Source organism: Eretmochelys imbricata, chromosome 16, assembly GCF_965152235.1.
Source record: "Eretmochelys imbricata isolate rEreImb1 chromosome 16, rEreImb1.hap1, whole genome shotgun sequence".
Lineage (NCBI taxonomy): Eukaryota > Metazoa > Chordata > Testudines > Cheloniidae > Eretmochelys > Eretmochelys imbricata.
In genome coordinates this window covers 13,650,484-13,665,919 of record NC_135587.1, presented here as the reverse complement: position 1 = coordinate 13,665,919, position 15,436 = coordinate 13,650,484, and the positions used below count along the sequence as shown (strand labels likewise).

The 15,436-nt window shown below is 45.9% G+C and overlaps 1 protein-coding gene across 1 annotated transcript in view; it reads right to left on the bottom strand.

Moving 5' to 3' along the window:
- The window catches only part of COL27A1 (collagen type XXVII alpha 1 chain), a 244,484-nt gene that overhangs the window by 99,116 nt on the left and 129,932 nt on the right, over positions 1 to 15,436 (bottom strand). The window contains exons 17-24 of the mRNA XM_077836249.1: positions 11,483 to 11,536; positions 9,686 to 9,739; positions 9,480 to 9,533; positions 7,268 to 7,321; positions 6,903 to 6,956; positions 4,981 to 5,025; positions 3,007 to 3,060; positions 1,700 to 1,744 (exon numbers count right to left, since the gene is read on the bottom strand). Of these exons, the coding sequence (XP_077692375.1) occupies positions 1,700 to 1,744; positions 3,007 to 3,060; positions 4,981 to 5,025; positions 6,903 to 6,956; positions 7,268 to 7,321; positions 9,480 to 9,533; positions 9,686 to 9,739; positions 11,483 to 11,536 (414 nt within the window). The remainder of the gene's footprint in view (positions 1 to 1,699; positions 1,745 to 3,006; positions 3,061 to 4,980; positions 5,026 to 6,902; positions 6,957 to 7,267; positions 7,322 to 9,479; positions 9,534 to 9,685; positions 9,740 to 11,482; positions 11,537 to 15,436) is intronic.

Sequence of the window (15,436 nt, the reverse complement as noted above, 5' to 3'; positions counted from 1 at the left end):
AGAACTGGAAATAGAACCCAGGTCTCATGAGTCTCAGTCCAGTGCTCTGTCCAATACACCTCCATGTCTCCCAGCATTGTTTGTTTCCACTGTTTTTATAATCTGCTTGAAAATGTCTTTGAAAAGAAGCCATTGAAATGTATTTGGACTCAGTTTGTGCTATGCAAAGTTTGCTGAGATATATAAATCCCTTAATCTGCCATAAAAAATTAAGACACTAACAGGGAACTTTAGCCTCTGGATATAGGGCTGGTATCTGTGTGCCCTAAACGTGTCCCAGATGCCCCGAAAACGAAGGGTATACAGTAGTTGCAAGCTTTGCGGCCAGAGGCCAGCTCAGAGTTTAAGGTAAACAGTCTTGAGACATTATATCCCTGAAGTAGCAACAAGAACAGCAGGAGGCTGACTGATGTCCCCAGTTTTGCAAGGGCCTGGTGGTTATACTGTGTTAGTTCGATAGCGTTGTAGGCGTGCATGGTGCTTTTCGGAGAACTAACTAACCTTTTCAGTGGAGCTTGCAATCTAGCCAAACCCCTGAGAAAGTCTTGCTAGCACTGACAATTGCCCCTCGTGACACTAGCTTTTGAACATGCTTGGTCAGAGAGCTATGAGACAAATGACCTCCAGCTGTTGGATACATGAGAACAAAGATCCAGGGAGGCTGGAAAACAAAAAACAAACAAACCAAAGACCTTGACTGACAAGCAACGAAAAGCCGGTTGCCAGGAGAAGTTGCACATCCCTCTGCCAATGGCTGGTCAGCCTCTCAGTTGCTCTGGCCAAATCAGCTGCGTCCAGCTCGATGTGGTCATGTGGGAATGAGAAGAATGTGTCGGAGGCTCTGTGGCTGCAATTTCAGGGCTGGTCATGGATAGGTAGGTTGGTTTCGATCACACAAAGACGGGGAACATTTGTTTCATTTCCCCTGAACCCTGTGGTTTCCCTGAAGCCTATGGAGATGATGCATCTTCCTATGTTTCCTAGTCAGCACATTCTCTTTTATGGTGCAATGAAGCAGGGCTCATCACTGTTCTATTGTTGCCAAAAGCATGAACCTGCAAGATGCTGAGTGACCCCTGCTTCCACTGAATCCAGAGGGATTCGAGGAAGCGCAGCACTTCACGGGTGGGGTCAGTACAATACTGGACCAGGCAGGCAGTGAGGGGGTGTTGACCATGTAAAGACTCAAGAAACTGATGATTATTTCTACCAAGTTTGCACTGGGGAATAGCCTTAGTATCTGATTTGTATCTCCTATTGGGTCTCAGGTGCCTCAGGGCAGGAACCCATTATTTTGTACAAACTGTCCGCAGGGTGCCATGTGCACCTATAAATACCACTGACAACTTCTGGACATCTGAGAGCCACCCACTGGGTCACCAATGCTCTGAGGCTGAGCTAACTGGATCTGGGCTTAGTGATGAAAGAATCCACTTTGTTGGGAACCAATGATTTTGCAAGAAAAGTAGGAATAAGGAGAGGCCCTTGAGGACGAAAAGAATACAGGGGCAAGGAGGGCAACCATTTTCTGCGACACACACACACACCCCAATACTATTTCGTATATTATAAAATCCCAGTGTTTACAAAACACCTGATCTTCAGTGAACAGGTCAAGATTCTGCCCCAGTACCAGAGATGCATGGGGAAATGGGTACATGCGAGACACTCAAATAGACAAAGAAAATAAGGAGTTTACCTGATCACCAACTTTTCCTGTCCGCCCTGGATGTCCTGGCTCACCCTGCATTGAGATGGAGAGAGGTATCACAGAAGGCTAACGCAGTGCTGCTTTGTCAAAGGTCTTTCTCCAAAAGGGTTAAACTCCTGGTGCCTCAACTGCAGCACAACAGGGTTAGTGACAGGGGTCACTAAATGTTTTGGGTGAGCAGTGCTGGGTCTCAAATACTGAGAGTTCCAGCACTAACAAGCCTTGTGCTATGACACTGCACCAAACTGGTGCATCAGCCCACTTTTTAACGAGATCAAGCCTTCAAAATAGGTACTGCCAAGCTGTCTACGTTTTCCAAGAGTCTGTTAATTTGGAACGAAGAGTCAGAGTCTGTGCTAACATGACAGATGCACTTCTGTGGCCAGATTTTCAAGAGAGCTCAGCTCCCATTTGAGCACCAAAATAAGGAACCAGATTTCTAAAAGCTCAGTATGTTGGGTGCAAAATTCTTTGGAAAACTTCAGGATCAATCGTGGGTGCAGTGCACTTGAAAATCCAGCCTCTGGTGGTGACTTTGATTACTTACTGTGATCACCATTAAAAAGTCAACTTCTTACAATCGTTCAGAGAGCATGGCCGGAGGATGGAGAGAAAAGCACAGGGATGTACATAAGCCCAGACTGACCAGGGAGAAGGATAGACTGTGGAAGAATTGGTCCAGGGAAGTGTCTGAGTAACTCAGGACAGGCTGTCTAAAAGACAGTCACTGCTAACCTGGTGTTGTCTCTGGGTCACAGCAGCTGCATTTTCTCAGTCAGCAGATAATGTGACTCCAGATGTGCTGCCAGAACAGATTTTTGTTATTTACTTGTTTAAAGAGCTGCCTTTTTTTTTTTTTTTTGCTGGGGGTGGGTATTGTGAAGCGCAGGCTGCTCTTGGAATAGCTCCTCCTGCTGCCAGTGAAACAGCAGAGATAGGAATGGTTAGCATGGTTTCAGAACAAAAAATGGAGAGGCAATGGAAAAACAATTAAACAGTTTAATATCAAAAGAGAAACACACTTGTTTATAATAAAGCGTGTGGTTTAAAAATGCACAGTCATTCTTCCACAGAAACCAAGCTGAGGCCGAGTTTCCAGAAGCCGAAGACAAAGAAATGCAGAGAGAAGAGCAAATCCTCACTGCCCGGTTTCATTTCTATGATGGAAACTGGAAGCTTGACACATGTTAAATGTGAGGGGGTCTTGAAGTTTCACTCCAGTCTTGAATTCCTCTTCCCCCTGGCTCCCACCCCAACCCATCAGCTCTCTGGTATGAACACCCCTCCCGCCTTACCTTTGGACCATCAGGGCCATGTTTTCCAGGAAATCCCTTCCTGCCAGGTCGACCCTGAAACGTACAAAGGATGATGAATATAAAAGGCTCAATATTGTCTTTGCTCCCAGCTGTTGCAGCTGCCCTTGATCACAGCAGCCACAGCCTGTGTGACCTGATGCAACTTACAAATAGAGCTGGGTGACATTTTTTTGGCAAATAATAAATTCACTGAAAAATGCATTTTAGGGAGCACTGAAACGGTCTATGAATTTGGGTCAGAGTCAGTGAATAGTTTCCACTGACAAAAAAGCCCCTAAAACCAAAATTTCAAAAATGGCGTTTCGAATAGTCATTCAAAATGTTTGACCCGAAAGAAGGGGTTGGTTTTTTTGCTTTTTCATTTCACAGAGCGAAAACAAACAAACAAAAAATCAGTTTTGGTCAGAGGCCGAACTGAAAAATCAATGATTTGCTCAGCTCTGCTTACCAAGTAGAGTCTCCAAAAGAATCCAGCTTACAACACCCCAAGGCAGCCCTTCTAGGCACCAGGGCACAATGCCTTGGCCCTGGGTCTGATCTCTGGATGACCTGGATCCCAGGTCTAGATAGAAACTGCATGTGTAAGGAAGTCTCTGCTCCACCATTAGGCAAATTTCATCTCTTCAGCATCACACCAGAAGTGCAGCATGGGTGTTGTAAGAAATGAATGGAAGGACTTTATTGCTGCCCTTTTAATGCTGGATAATTACGCATTGCTTTCATCTGGCATCCTAACACTCCCAGCAGCCATCTGTGCCTAGTGCCAGCTCAGGCCCCAGCATCCTGAGCCCCTAAAGGGAGCATCTCCTAGTGCCAGTATGAGCTTTGTCACAGCAGCATCCCACAGAAACTAGCTGGGATTTGGGAGCATGAACTTCCTGGCAACAATATCCCACTGGTACCAGCTAGAATTCAGCCAATAGGAGCTTTCTTGCAGCAGTGTTGCATCACTGCTGGCCAGCACAGAGCAGTAAGAACTGTTGACTCTGTGCGTGAGTATATGCTCCCCATGCTTATCACTCATCAAAGCAGGAATACACCCCCAAACCAAAGGTCCAGTGAAAACTTACTCCCTGCCTGGGAAAGCTGCTTTAGTTTCTGCCCTAGCTGCTGGGGCTGGAATGGATTTATAGCATCAGATCCAAGGAATCACTCTGTTCTTTGGTAGCAGCCAATACCTGGTTTATAGAGAGCAGTGAAAATCCCTGTATCAACGCATGTGCTCAATAGCAGTAAGTTGTATGTGGGATAAGACATTCCTTTCCTTATCTGTATAGCAATTAGATTACACCCAGAGGGTAAGATCTGGTTACCATTATATCACGATCCTGCAAATATTCTCAGAGGTCATAAAATCCTGCAGTGGTAAGTTCCAAAGATATGACTATATTCCTTTTGTTTATCCCAAATATACTGCCCTGTTGTTTTGATTGAGGGTCCCCTACTTTCACATTATGGGGCAGACAAAAGGACTTTTTAAGTCTACTGTCCATATCCTTGTATTTCTCAATACATCCTTTTTCTTGCTCTTCTCCTTTAAAAACAAATACAGCATTCAAATGAGACCAGGGACATATTTTTCAATCATGGAAGCCAACACGGGGATGAATTATGGAGCTAGGTCCAAGTCACACAGTTTGCACTTGGATCTGAACTATCCCAAAGTTAGAGGTTGTTTATATGGGGCTTTAACGTAGCCCTATCTTTAGTTGAATATTAAGACATTATATAGCCCCCATCCAGTGCCCAGTGGGAGTCTTTCCACTGATTTTACATGGATGTTGGATCCAGCCCTTGTTGCACATAGACAATACAATGCTTGCTAGCGGGACTGTTCTTTGACTGAAACAGAGGGTTCAAATCTTTCATTTTTATTTCCAACCTCAAATGCCTGGTGAGTTGTATAGAGCTACTTAGTAACTGAGCAGGCCACTTAAGAACAGTGAAACCTACCTCTGGACCAGGGGACCCTGGTGGCCCTGTGGGTCCTTCATCTCCCTGAAGGGGAAAAAAATGAAACTAGTAAGAAAATCTTATAGGTCTCTTGGGTTCCAGAAATGCTATGAAAGTAAACAGCTTGTAATGCCATCAGCATTTAAATACACAATCCTCATGCTTACGCAATAGCTGTCTTGTCATAACACTTTAACAGTTCCATCCCATCAGACTAGAAAGGAAGATTATCAGAGCACTTCTTTCTGGGAGACCTCATCACCATTGTGATACCCCATCCCATTTCAATGCAGCCAGATATGTCTGTGGAGCCATCCCAGTGCCAGAGGAATAAACCTAAAGGCAAATCCTGCCTGTGGACGCCCACCAGAAATTCCCAGAGAAGTTATGGCAATTGCATGTGCTTACCAAAGGGAAGAATTTGGCCCACAAGATACTGTACTTGATCATGGGCATCTGATTAACTTGGTTTGGCCAAGGATGCAAACCCTGGAGAGCTTGCTCTTTTTCTCCCAGGTGCAAGGTTTCTCACAGACTTTCACACATATCAAACTGGCTAATATACTGAGGTTTTTCCTTCACTTTCACACAAGACACTAGATTGGCTCCACTATTGAAATTTCCCAAAGGCTTAGATGACAACTGGACTAGGCCCTGCATCTGGGATCCTCGTCAGTTTGTGTTTAGTCTGGATCAGATTTAAAGTTTCTAGAAGACCTTCAATTAAGCCACATGATGGTGATCTCAAGTGTCTAGACTAAACCCACAATAGAAAGAGAAATTGAAAGTGCTCTTAGACCACCCATTGCTCTAGTGGTTTTGAGTTAGACCATTAGGATGACTAATAGAAGCCACGTGGTCAATGGGACTGAACATGGGATTGGAAGTCAAGGATATCTGATTTTGACACTGATTCACTGTGTGACCTGGGTTGAGCAACTTAATCTATGTCCTGGTTTCCCCATCTGCAAATTGGATAGAATACTCTCCTATCTCACAGGTGGGGTGGGGGTCATGGAGATGAATAAGTTAATGCTTGTAAAAGCTCTTTTAAAATGACAAGCGCTAAATAAGGCTAAGAATTATTATTGCTATTATACAATGCTTTCAGTTCATGCACTGAATTTGGATTATTTGCAGAGGGCTACAAATGTAGATGGCTCTTGAAAGACAAAAGACAATGAGCTTGATTTTCCACTCAGGCTGATGTAAATCAAGAGAGACTACAGTGAAGTCACTGGAGTGACACTGGTGTAGAGCTGTTGTGAGCAAGAGGAGAACGAGGCTCACTGTCTCTGCTCTAAAGTGTTTCCAATTCAAGGGTCACCCGCATAGTGAGGGGCAGAATTAAGCCCTGAATGAAGGCACAACTCTATGGGTGGAGGCGGCAGACCTGGGTTTATGCAGCAATAAGGTCATGTGCCCACACTGGAGAATAGTGGGTACATCCTGTTCATTATTTATTTTAGAAGACAATGTTACTCTGTAGGGAAGACCAGGGTTTGTAGGCCTCACATTAGAAAACGCACTTTAAGGCAGTGCATGCAGGAACACAGAACAGAGGCACCTTGGGCTGTGGGCCAGGAAAGGAGGATTTTCAGGCATACAGGCCTGAGTGGAAAACGGCACCAAGATGAGGGGTAGAAAAAGGAAGCTAATGGGGTGGCTAGGCCTCTGCTGACGCCAGCAGCAGTTGGATGCAGGGACTGAGAGGAGCACGTAGCCCCAAGCGCTAATTCCAGTGGGTCTGTGATGTTGCAGGTTTCTGACTGGTGACTGAGACGAAGTCATTGCCCAGGTGCAAATGGAGCACACGGTTGGAACCCTGGGCCCCATTTAGGCGAAAGATTAACGTGATTGGAAAGGGAAAGTTTTCTTGGACAAGAACTGCATTTGGCCTTGAAAGCCACATGGACACTTACCTCTTGGCCAGGCTGTCCCCTCGGCCCAGGTAAACCTCGTGCTCCGGGCTTCCCCTGCAATGGATCCAAAAGGAAAGATTCTCAGAAAATAGAAGCATAAGCTCTGAGGGTCCATTAAAGTGAGACAGGTCTCTTTCCGACACACATTGCCATGGGACAGGATCCAATGTCAATTTTGTTTCAGAAAAAAAAAAGAAAAATCCCACTCTTGGAGGGACCTCAATCCAAACAGACCAAACCGAAGTCTCAGCCAGAACAATCTCCAGGAATCTCCAGGGCTTTTTCCCCCCACCCCCCTTCCCACATCTGTGTTTTCATTGGCTGTTTCCAACTCAGCACAAGGCTTCTATCTGAGAGCCGCTCACCTTCAGGCCTTCGGGGCCATTTTGTCCTGGTGGGCCAATATCCCCTGGAAAGCCCTAGAGAGAATCAGAAATGGTTGGTGTTACATTAGAGAGCTTTCTGGAAAGGTTTCCTGTGCTCTTCTAAAGATTTAACTTGATACTTTGTGTTGTGACATTTATTATTTGCTGGCACTGTGCACATACAGGCCACTGTGGGGCATCTGCAGGGACTGAAGCAGCTTTCAAATAACCGGATGAAATCCAGTATGTGGTAGACAGTAACAGTAGAAAAGAGATCTAGGTTATTGGTTTAAGTAAGAACAAGGGACCCCTTCCGTCAACAGCCCCTTTTTGGTCCATCTCCTTCCAAAATTCATTGTTGTAAGGGCCTCCCTGTCACCACATATTTAAAAATGGCATTTTGGTTTTTAATTCATCTTTATCAGGCAGTATATAATCTCATTTCTCAGAGAAATAAATCACCGGCCTGAATGACAAAGGGAAGCAGCCTAGGGATTAGAAAAGGTGCTGACATTCTCATTAGCCGCTGTCTTTAACCAAACAGTGACCCCCTTTCCACCACAGCCCATTCACTGAAGAAACAAAGGAATCCACAGTCATTTCCAATAGAAACAAAGAACAAGAATTACTAAGCGATACCACTTGACAGAGAGCCATTCCAGGCCCAGCAAAATACCAGAACACTGATGAAAGGAAAACAGTCTATCAGCCAGCACTGCAAGTGGCTCTCAGGCTTACGACGAACATTTTCTAATTATTAATAAGGGTGTGAATCACAACATGCTGCAGAGAAATTGATCTTGTACTTGAAGGCATCACAATGTGGTTTTGGGCGAGGACAATGGAGTTGTCTTCTAACATGAAGAGTATTTGGTTAAAAAGATTCCCAGGTTACCCACGACAGAGGCTAGAAGGATAAACAGGGAAGAACTGAGACTCACTATAGGTCAACGATGAACCTGCTTAGCTGAAAACCCACTGCTGTTCTCCTCACCATGACTGATGTATGATCTTCCAGAGTGGAAGAGTGGGTCCCCAGTCCTCTCCCCTGACCAAAAAGGAACCTTTCTGACAGGGTTTGGCTCAGGAAAGGAGCTCTTTCCCCAGGAAGGGGGCAGCAGCAGAAGACAGGCTGGAGAGCTGCCTGGTGAGCAGGAGGCCAAGAGACCAAGACAGCTATGGGACATTGCTTGGACAGGCGAGGGATGCCATGATGGTTATATCTATTGCTCCACGGGAAAGGAGAGAAGGCTGGGCGAGCTGGGTTCTGCTATTGACTTTTCATGTGTCCTTGGGCAACTCGCTTCACCTTTCTAGGCTTCAGATCCCCTATTTGAAAAATGGGGATGATACCGCCTTTCTTAGTGTGCTTCAAACCCTATGGAGGAAAAGGCGCTAAGCATTATTAGCAATTTAAGTGATTGTAGGAAACTTCTCTTTTAAGTGAACGTGATGCTGCAGAAGGGGTCAAAACAAAAAAAAATGAGGGAGATAATTGTCTAAAACAGTCTTTCAGCCAGACTGAACATCCTATTACCAGAGTCTTTGAGGGCACATCCTCAGAACGAGGAGAGAACAGACTACAACAAGTGGGGCCTTGGTATCACACTGAGGTAGAGAGAGGGTTGGGACTGGTGGCCCAAAAGGACTCCATCCTCTTGGTCTCACTGTACATCACTGCAGCTGGGTTGGAATGTGGGAGAGGCTTACTGCATAGCATGGAGTTATGACTTTGGAAACCCCCAGAGATTGCATGGAGTGGGGAGGGAGGGTACCGTCTGAAGGTAACCACAGAGGAGGGGTCCTTATGCAAACTGACCACCTGTCAGTGCAGCACAACAGCAATGAGTTCAACAGGAATTTGCCTGTCCTTTGCTAGCAAAGACTTCAACCCTGCATCCACATGGAGCATTACTGGTTGAGTCAGGAGCAAATAATTCCACCGAATCTATAGATGGGTCCACCTGAAGAGTGGTTTCCAAGACTGGCAGGGAAGTGAGTATCTAAATGATTCCTAAATTAAAACCCAAGCTGGTGTTCAAAGGAGGCGGAATCTCAGCAGCGAAGTAGCCTGCAGCTGTCAAATGGCTGTTTCTCATTTCCCTTTGCAGTGAGGATTGCTTGGGAGGTGGGGGAATTATGAAGGTTTGCCAATGAAGACAGGCAGCAGAAATTAACAAATAAAGGAATGAACAGAGCTAAAGGCACATACCTCAGGGCCGGGTGATCCTGGAAACCCAACTGGACCTTTGTCACCAGCTTTTCCCTGCAAAATCAGAAAACAAGGGTGAATGTGAGACAGCTGCTGAGGTTCCTGTTTAGAATAACATCCACCCTGCTGAGCTCTCTTTCCAGCTGGGCACTGAACTCTTTAGAGGCAAGATTAGGAAACAGAAGATGGTTAAAGGCATTACTTACAGGGGGACCTGGCTTCCCTCGGGCTCCTGGTACCCCAGGAAAGCCCTGACTGCCCTGGGAAACAGAGAAACAATTTTTCAGGAAATAGAATTAAACAGATGCAAAATAACCACTGTAAAGCCCCCACCCCATGCTTCTGCAACAGCGAGAGAATCTTTTCTATCTGACAACTCCAGTCATATCCAGTGCTTTGGGGGGTGGGTGGCACACCATGGAAGGACACAGTAGAACAGATTAAACCTGCCAAGCATAAGCCTTTCTCTTTTCACTTTGTGCATTCATACACCCGGATGTTGGGAGGGACCTCAGCATGTGTAAGGGGAGGAGAAAGGAGTCCTCTGTGCTGCCTCATGGGGCTGCATGGTATTGTCACCAACACAAGGCTGGGGAAGACTTTCCTGAAGGTTCAAAAAGGAGAGGACTTTAGGAGTCACTCATTTAAAGAAGACTGAGTTCTAGAAGGACACCTATACTTAACGTTGCTGTACATTTACATTTCTCCAACGTCCTCTTCTTTCTCGCTCTCATAGGGTCTTAAGGCCAGCTGTTGAAAGTCCTTTGATTGGTGGTTTCCCCAACGAAAATCCCAGCACAGTGGATCCCAGGGTGTAGGGATTTCTTGGTTTCCCACCTCTGATCTGTAGAGTTTTACATGCTAATACTCCAACTCCACTCCCTACAGGCCCTTACACAGCTGTTTACACACACCAACCCCTGGCTGGCAGGTGCTCACACACTCTCCTCCCTAGCTGGCAGACATATACATGCCTGGCCCCTTATACCTGTTACATAGGCAACCCACACATCTGCTCTCTGGGATCTGGCTCACTGACACTTCCCCTCTCTGCTACGTGATCTTCCTGGCTAATGCAGGCATTCTTCTTCTCTGCACCCAGACATCCAGCACACACCTCCTGACAGCATCTTTTCATCGGGACATACGCACATTGCTCCCCAACACGTGGAAAACACACACTTTCCGCACCCTGATCCTAAGAGCTACACAGACCTTTGCATACTGTACTGTGTTCACCGATACGCAGCACAAAGACATTCAAGCTATCATAGGGCAGGGACCTGGCATGCATGCTTTCTTTGCCTGAAATTCCCTGCTCTCTGGTTGTATTCAGAGGGACACATGCTAAAGACCTATTGATTCTTGGGGCCAAATTCAACCCTGGCGTAAGCAGGGTCACCCACACTGATGCCAATGAGCTGTACCCTCTAAATATGGCAGTAGAAGAACATATAAGCTATTGTAGGGAGGCGTGGCTGACCACTACAGAGGCCCCAGTCCAGCAAAGCACATAAGCACGTGGGTAGCATTAATCATACCAGTAGTTCCACTTAAGTAAACAGGACTCCGACTGCTCGTGCTTAAAGTTATGCATATGCTTAAGTGCTTTGCTGCTTCGGGGCCTAAGTCTCTGTAGCAGACAAATTCACTGACTCCGCAGCCAGCGGACCACGCATATTGCTCCTAATCCGAAGAACTTGTTCCATCACTTTCAGTTTCTGCGGGAGGTTATGACCTTTTCCATAGGAAGCACTTTATTTTCCCGTACAGAACTGCATATTTTTTTTTTTAAAAAAAATCCCATTCTATTGACTTCGGTTCGAGAAGGTCTCAGAGCTATGCAGAGCAGGGGGTGAATCTGAGGGTGTAATGCAAATAACTATAGTGTCTTTATGTCAGGAGGAATCAGAGCTTTCAAAAGAACATGGTTTGAATATTAGCAGAGAAAGCAGGCAGCTATGCATGTTATCTATGTAAGAAGAAAAATTGAAAGCAATTACCTTGTCTCCTTGGAATCCAATATCTCCTGGAACACCTGGCAGTCCCTGATCACCCTGAATACACATCACCAAAGAAAGTTACAATATACACCGTCAATGGCAAAACCATCCAGGTCTATAGGAAATTATTTCAGGCCCCTTTCAAACAGAACTGGTGACAAATCAAAAGTCATAATCCATCACAATAATCTTGAGCAAAATATGCCTTTTCCAACAACAAATCTGAACTGAGAAACAAAACCACAGGAGAGAGAAAATATAAAATACCTGTGCCTGCTGCAAAAAATGTTAGACGAGAGGACTACAGGCTGCTTTTCCCTTGCAAGTAGCAAACACGTAGGTGATGAATGTCAAAATACAGCTGAGCAAAACAGCCAGCTTGCTTATTGGTAAATGGAACTTTCCTCTTAGGTTGTTCTCCTCTACAGAGCCTGGCTCCCAGGGGTTTCTGAAGGCATAGCCTGGAACTGGGAGCACTGATCAACCCCTTCCCCTATAAAAGTATTGAACATCTACTGAAATCCCTCAGTACCAACCTACTGCAGAAATCTAGGCTGGGATTTCCAAAGAAGTTTAAGCACTCAATGCTGGCTTACTTTCAATGAGACTTAGGTCCCTTTGAGAATCACAGCCACGAAGCCTGACTAAGAAATGGGTAGGCTAGCACTGAGCTGTTAGGGAGATGACCCAATATGGGACCTTTGTTTTCTCCAAATTGGAAGAGGATCCCTACTCTCTGGGCACTTAGAAACAACTGTCCCATCAGAGGAACTAATTAGGAAATCAGATTTGGGAAATCTGCTCTAAAGAATAGAGAGGGAAGGGAGGGGGGAGGCAGTTTCTCTCCCCAACACAAATGCGAGAAGTAATCTTTATAAAAGTTTTGCATGACGACAAGGCCAAATAGCAGCAAATGCTATGGAGGCTGTGTCCCATATACATTGTCCCTCCAGTCCATCCAGACCTGGCTTTCTTATAAGAGAGCAGCACAGAGCAATGCATACAGCTATACTTCTAAACGGAATCTGTATGGAAGACCACGAACTTTAGATGTAGAGTCACAGACTTCCAACACTTGAGAAAAAAGCCCCACGAGGAGAGATTCCACTCAGGTTAACAACTGAGCACGCAGTGATTATAGAGATTAATGAACATAAGTGCATCTCCAAATGCACAGAAGAAGATCAGTGGAAGTGCCACCACTTCGTTAAGATGAACCCTGAGTTCGGGAGTCATTAGTTGCACTGTCCAGCCAATCTCCTTGTTAATGCTGGATGGTTCCAATTTTTGAATGTTCTAATTTTTCTAGTCTTTTGTCCACCCTAGCCTTGAAAATCCCAACTCACTAGGCCACTCTCCCTTGCCCTGAGAGATGGGAGAGCAGCCTGGGGTGAAGAAGCTGGGTTTGTTCTGAGAACCAGCCTGCCTTTGTCAAACCTGGTAACTGAGAGCCGTAAGAAAAGGTTTATTTGTTTCATAACCAAGCTATGATATAATATGCATTAAAAAAGCTGCTTAAAAAGGAAAATACATGGAGGTCCCAGACTTGCGCAGGCTAAAAAGACTCCAGCTAAAGACTGAAGTGCTCATGGATGGAAGTGATACTTTATTTTACATACAGCCATTGATACAGATCATCTGAAAGAGAAATCAGTCTTCAATCATCTTGATGAGGTAGGGGTGAGGAAAGAAATGGCAGTTCATGGGAAATCCGTAAAGACGATGTTAAGGAACAGAGTTCCAAGTTTGGATGTGCAGAGGGGCTTCTACCTTACCAAAAGCAGATTAGTTATGGACAGTCCCATATTATCTTTCTGGAACTAACCAGGCTCTTTGGAACTGGGGCTTCCCCATAACAGGTTATAATGAAGACAAGAGATCCTCCAGTAGAAGAGAGGCCTGGCTTATGTGAGACTACAGCTTGTACCCATTGTCATTAACCTTCAAGGCACTGAGGGTATAGAACCACTCATGGGATGGATTCAGGAAGCACTACCCAAGTGTGGCATACCCCATGTATATCCGTCCAGCTGCTATCCATGGCGCCAAACAGTCTATAGCCTTTCAGCAGTGTGGTTGGAACGTGTGTGTGTTTGACATGGATTAGGCTCATTTTGTTGCAAAGCATGCAGAAACTTTTAATTCCTCTGTTGTGCTGCCTCATACAATTGGTGCTGGGAAGGGGGATAACTACCTCAAAGAGCTTGGAGCAGACCTCCCTGGCAAAGGGGTGAAGGGAGCTTTCCTTCACTGTGGGAAAAACAACAAAGTAGCTGGAGTAGGCCAGAAGACCATGTGTTTCTCCTGTAACCATCTGGGCTAGGAAACTGTAATAGCAGGGTTTAACGTGTCACTGCAGCTGTAAAACTGAAGTAACTCTAGCTATCCTTAGGAAGATCCTGTAAACCGCAGCTCTGAGGAGAACTGCTGGGCCTACCGTTAATTCCCATCTTCCCTCTGGAGTGGCATGGCTCTCACATTAGGAATTCCAGCCTGCTGGCTTGTCACCGCCTAAGGATGCCCCCACCAGCCCTGCTCTGCGATTCCAGTGCAACAAAGTGGGGAAATCTCCACCGAGACAGAGACGCACACACTGGGCCAAATTCTGCAAGCCCTGATGGAAGGTGACAGAGCCCCACCTTGCCAAGCAGGATGCGGAACACCCTCAAAGCCCTCAGTCCCTTTCAGACCTTTGCTCGGCAGCAAGAAGTGGCAGATGGAATGAATTAGGCCAATCAAGGCTGCTCTCATCTGAACTGAGTTAATAATTACAAAAGATTACTGATTATTGTCAGCCTGGCGGGGGTGAATGTTGCACCACCTCCTGCTGATTCAGCATTTCTGTCTCCAGATGCTGTCTAATGTCTGGGCTGTATATATAAAATGTAAACTCCAGCCCCATGTGGAGCTATAACTCCACATTCACCAGAGGAGAGCAGAGCTGGTGCTTTCATTCCCCCCTCTCTTCTGGTTGTGTAATGGGCTGCCCCTTCTACACATCTCCTGGAACAAATTCTTTGGCCACTTTCTAGGGAAGCCGTCTCTGCATTCCTGAACAGGACATCAGCAACTGCCTTCCAAGAATCTACCCCAGGTTTTTTACACAAGACCCAACCCATGCTGGGACAAGACCCTGGAATCTGAGTTAGGAGTCAGTATGGATGCCCAGCCAGAGTAGACATGCTCCATAAAGCTGGCAGTTTCTTTCTCCTAAGCCTTCAAGCCATCTACGCTAGCTAGTAACCAGGTTGTAAGAAGGTATGGTTGACATGCAAACTCAACCTGGTTAGCATACGAAGACTTTCAAAGGTGACTAGTCATTTTGGCTGCCCAACCTGACACATCTAAAAGGGCCTGGGCATTCAAAGGATGGGTACTCAGCACTTCCTGAACGTGAGCCCCCATTAAGATGTCTGAGGTTGGGCACCCAAAGTCACTAGACACTTGAAATTCTTGGCTGTGGTTCCTTACTGTTTTGACCCCGGTTCGTGAGCAGGATTGTTAACAAGACTGTCAGTCTTGAACATATGACATGCAGATGGGACCTCCCACCCATGTACTGCCGTGTACATGAGTCAGGCAGTCCTACTTCCCAGATGTGTCTGTGCAAGGGCATTCTAAAGTGCAAGGTACCATGCAAAAACATACCCTACTTAGTACCTCCGGCAGGGCCTGCTTGAGACAGTGCATTCTCCAGAGGGAGCCTGGGCAGCGGACACAAACACAGATGTGCAGTGTGAAGGGTGTGCACAAGCCAACACACTTGACACGTGGTTGTGTACCGGAAATGCTGCCGTGTGGAGGCCGAACTGTGTTAGCTGTAACTAGGTCAAGCTGAGTTTGTCAGAACCCAGTTATGCTTCAGAAGGTTTTATCTGTGATGTGGATGGGGACTTCAGTGCATTCAGCCAAGAAGTTCTCCACAACCTTAGCCACCACACCCAACAGAAAGGG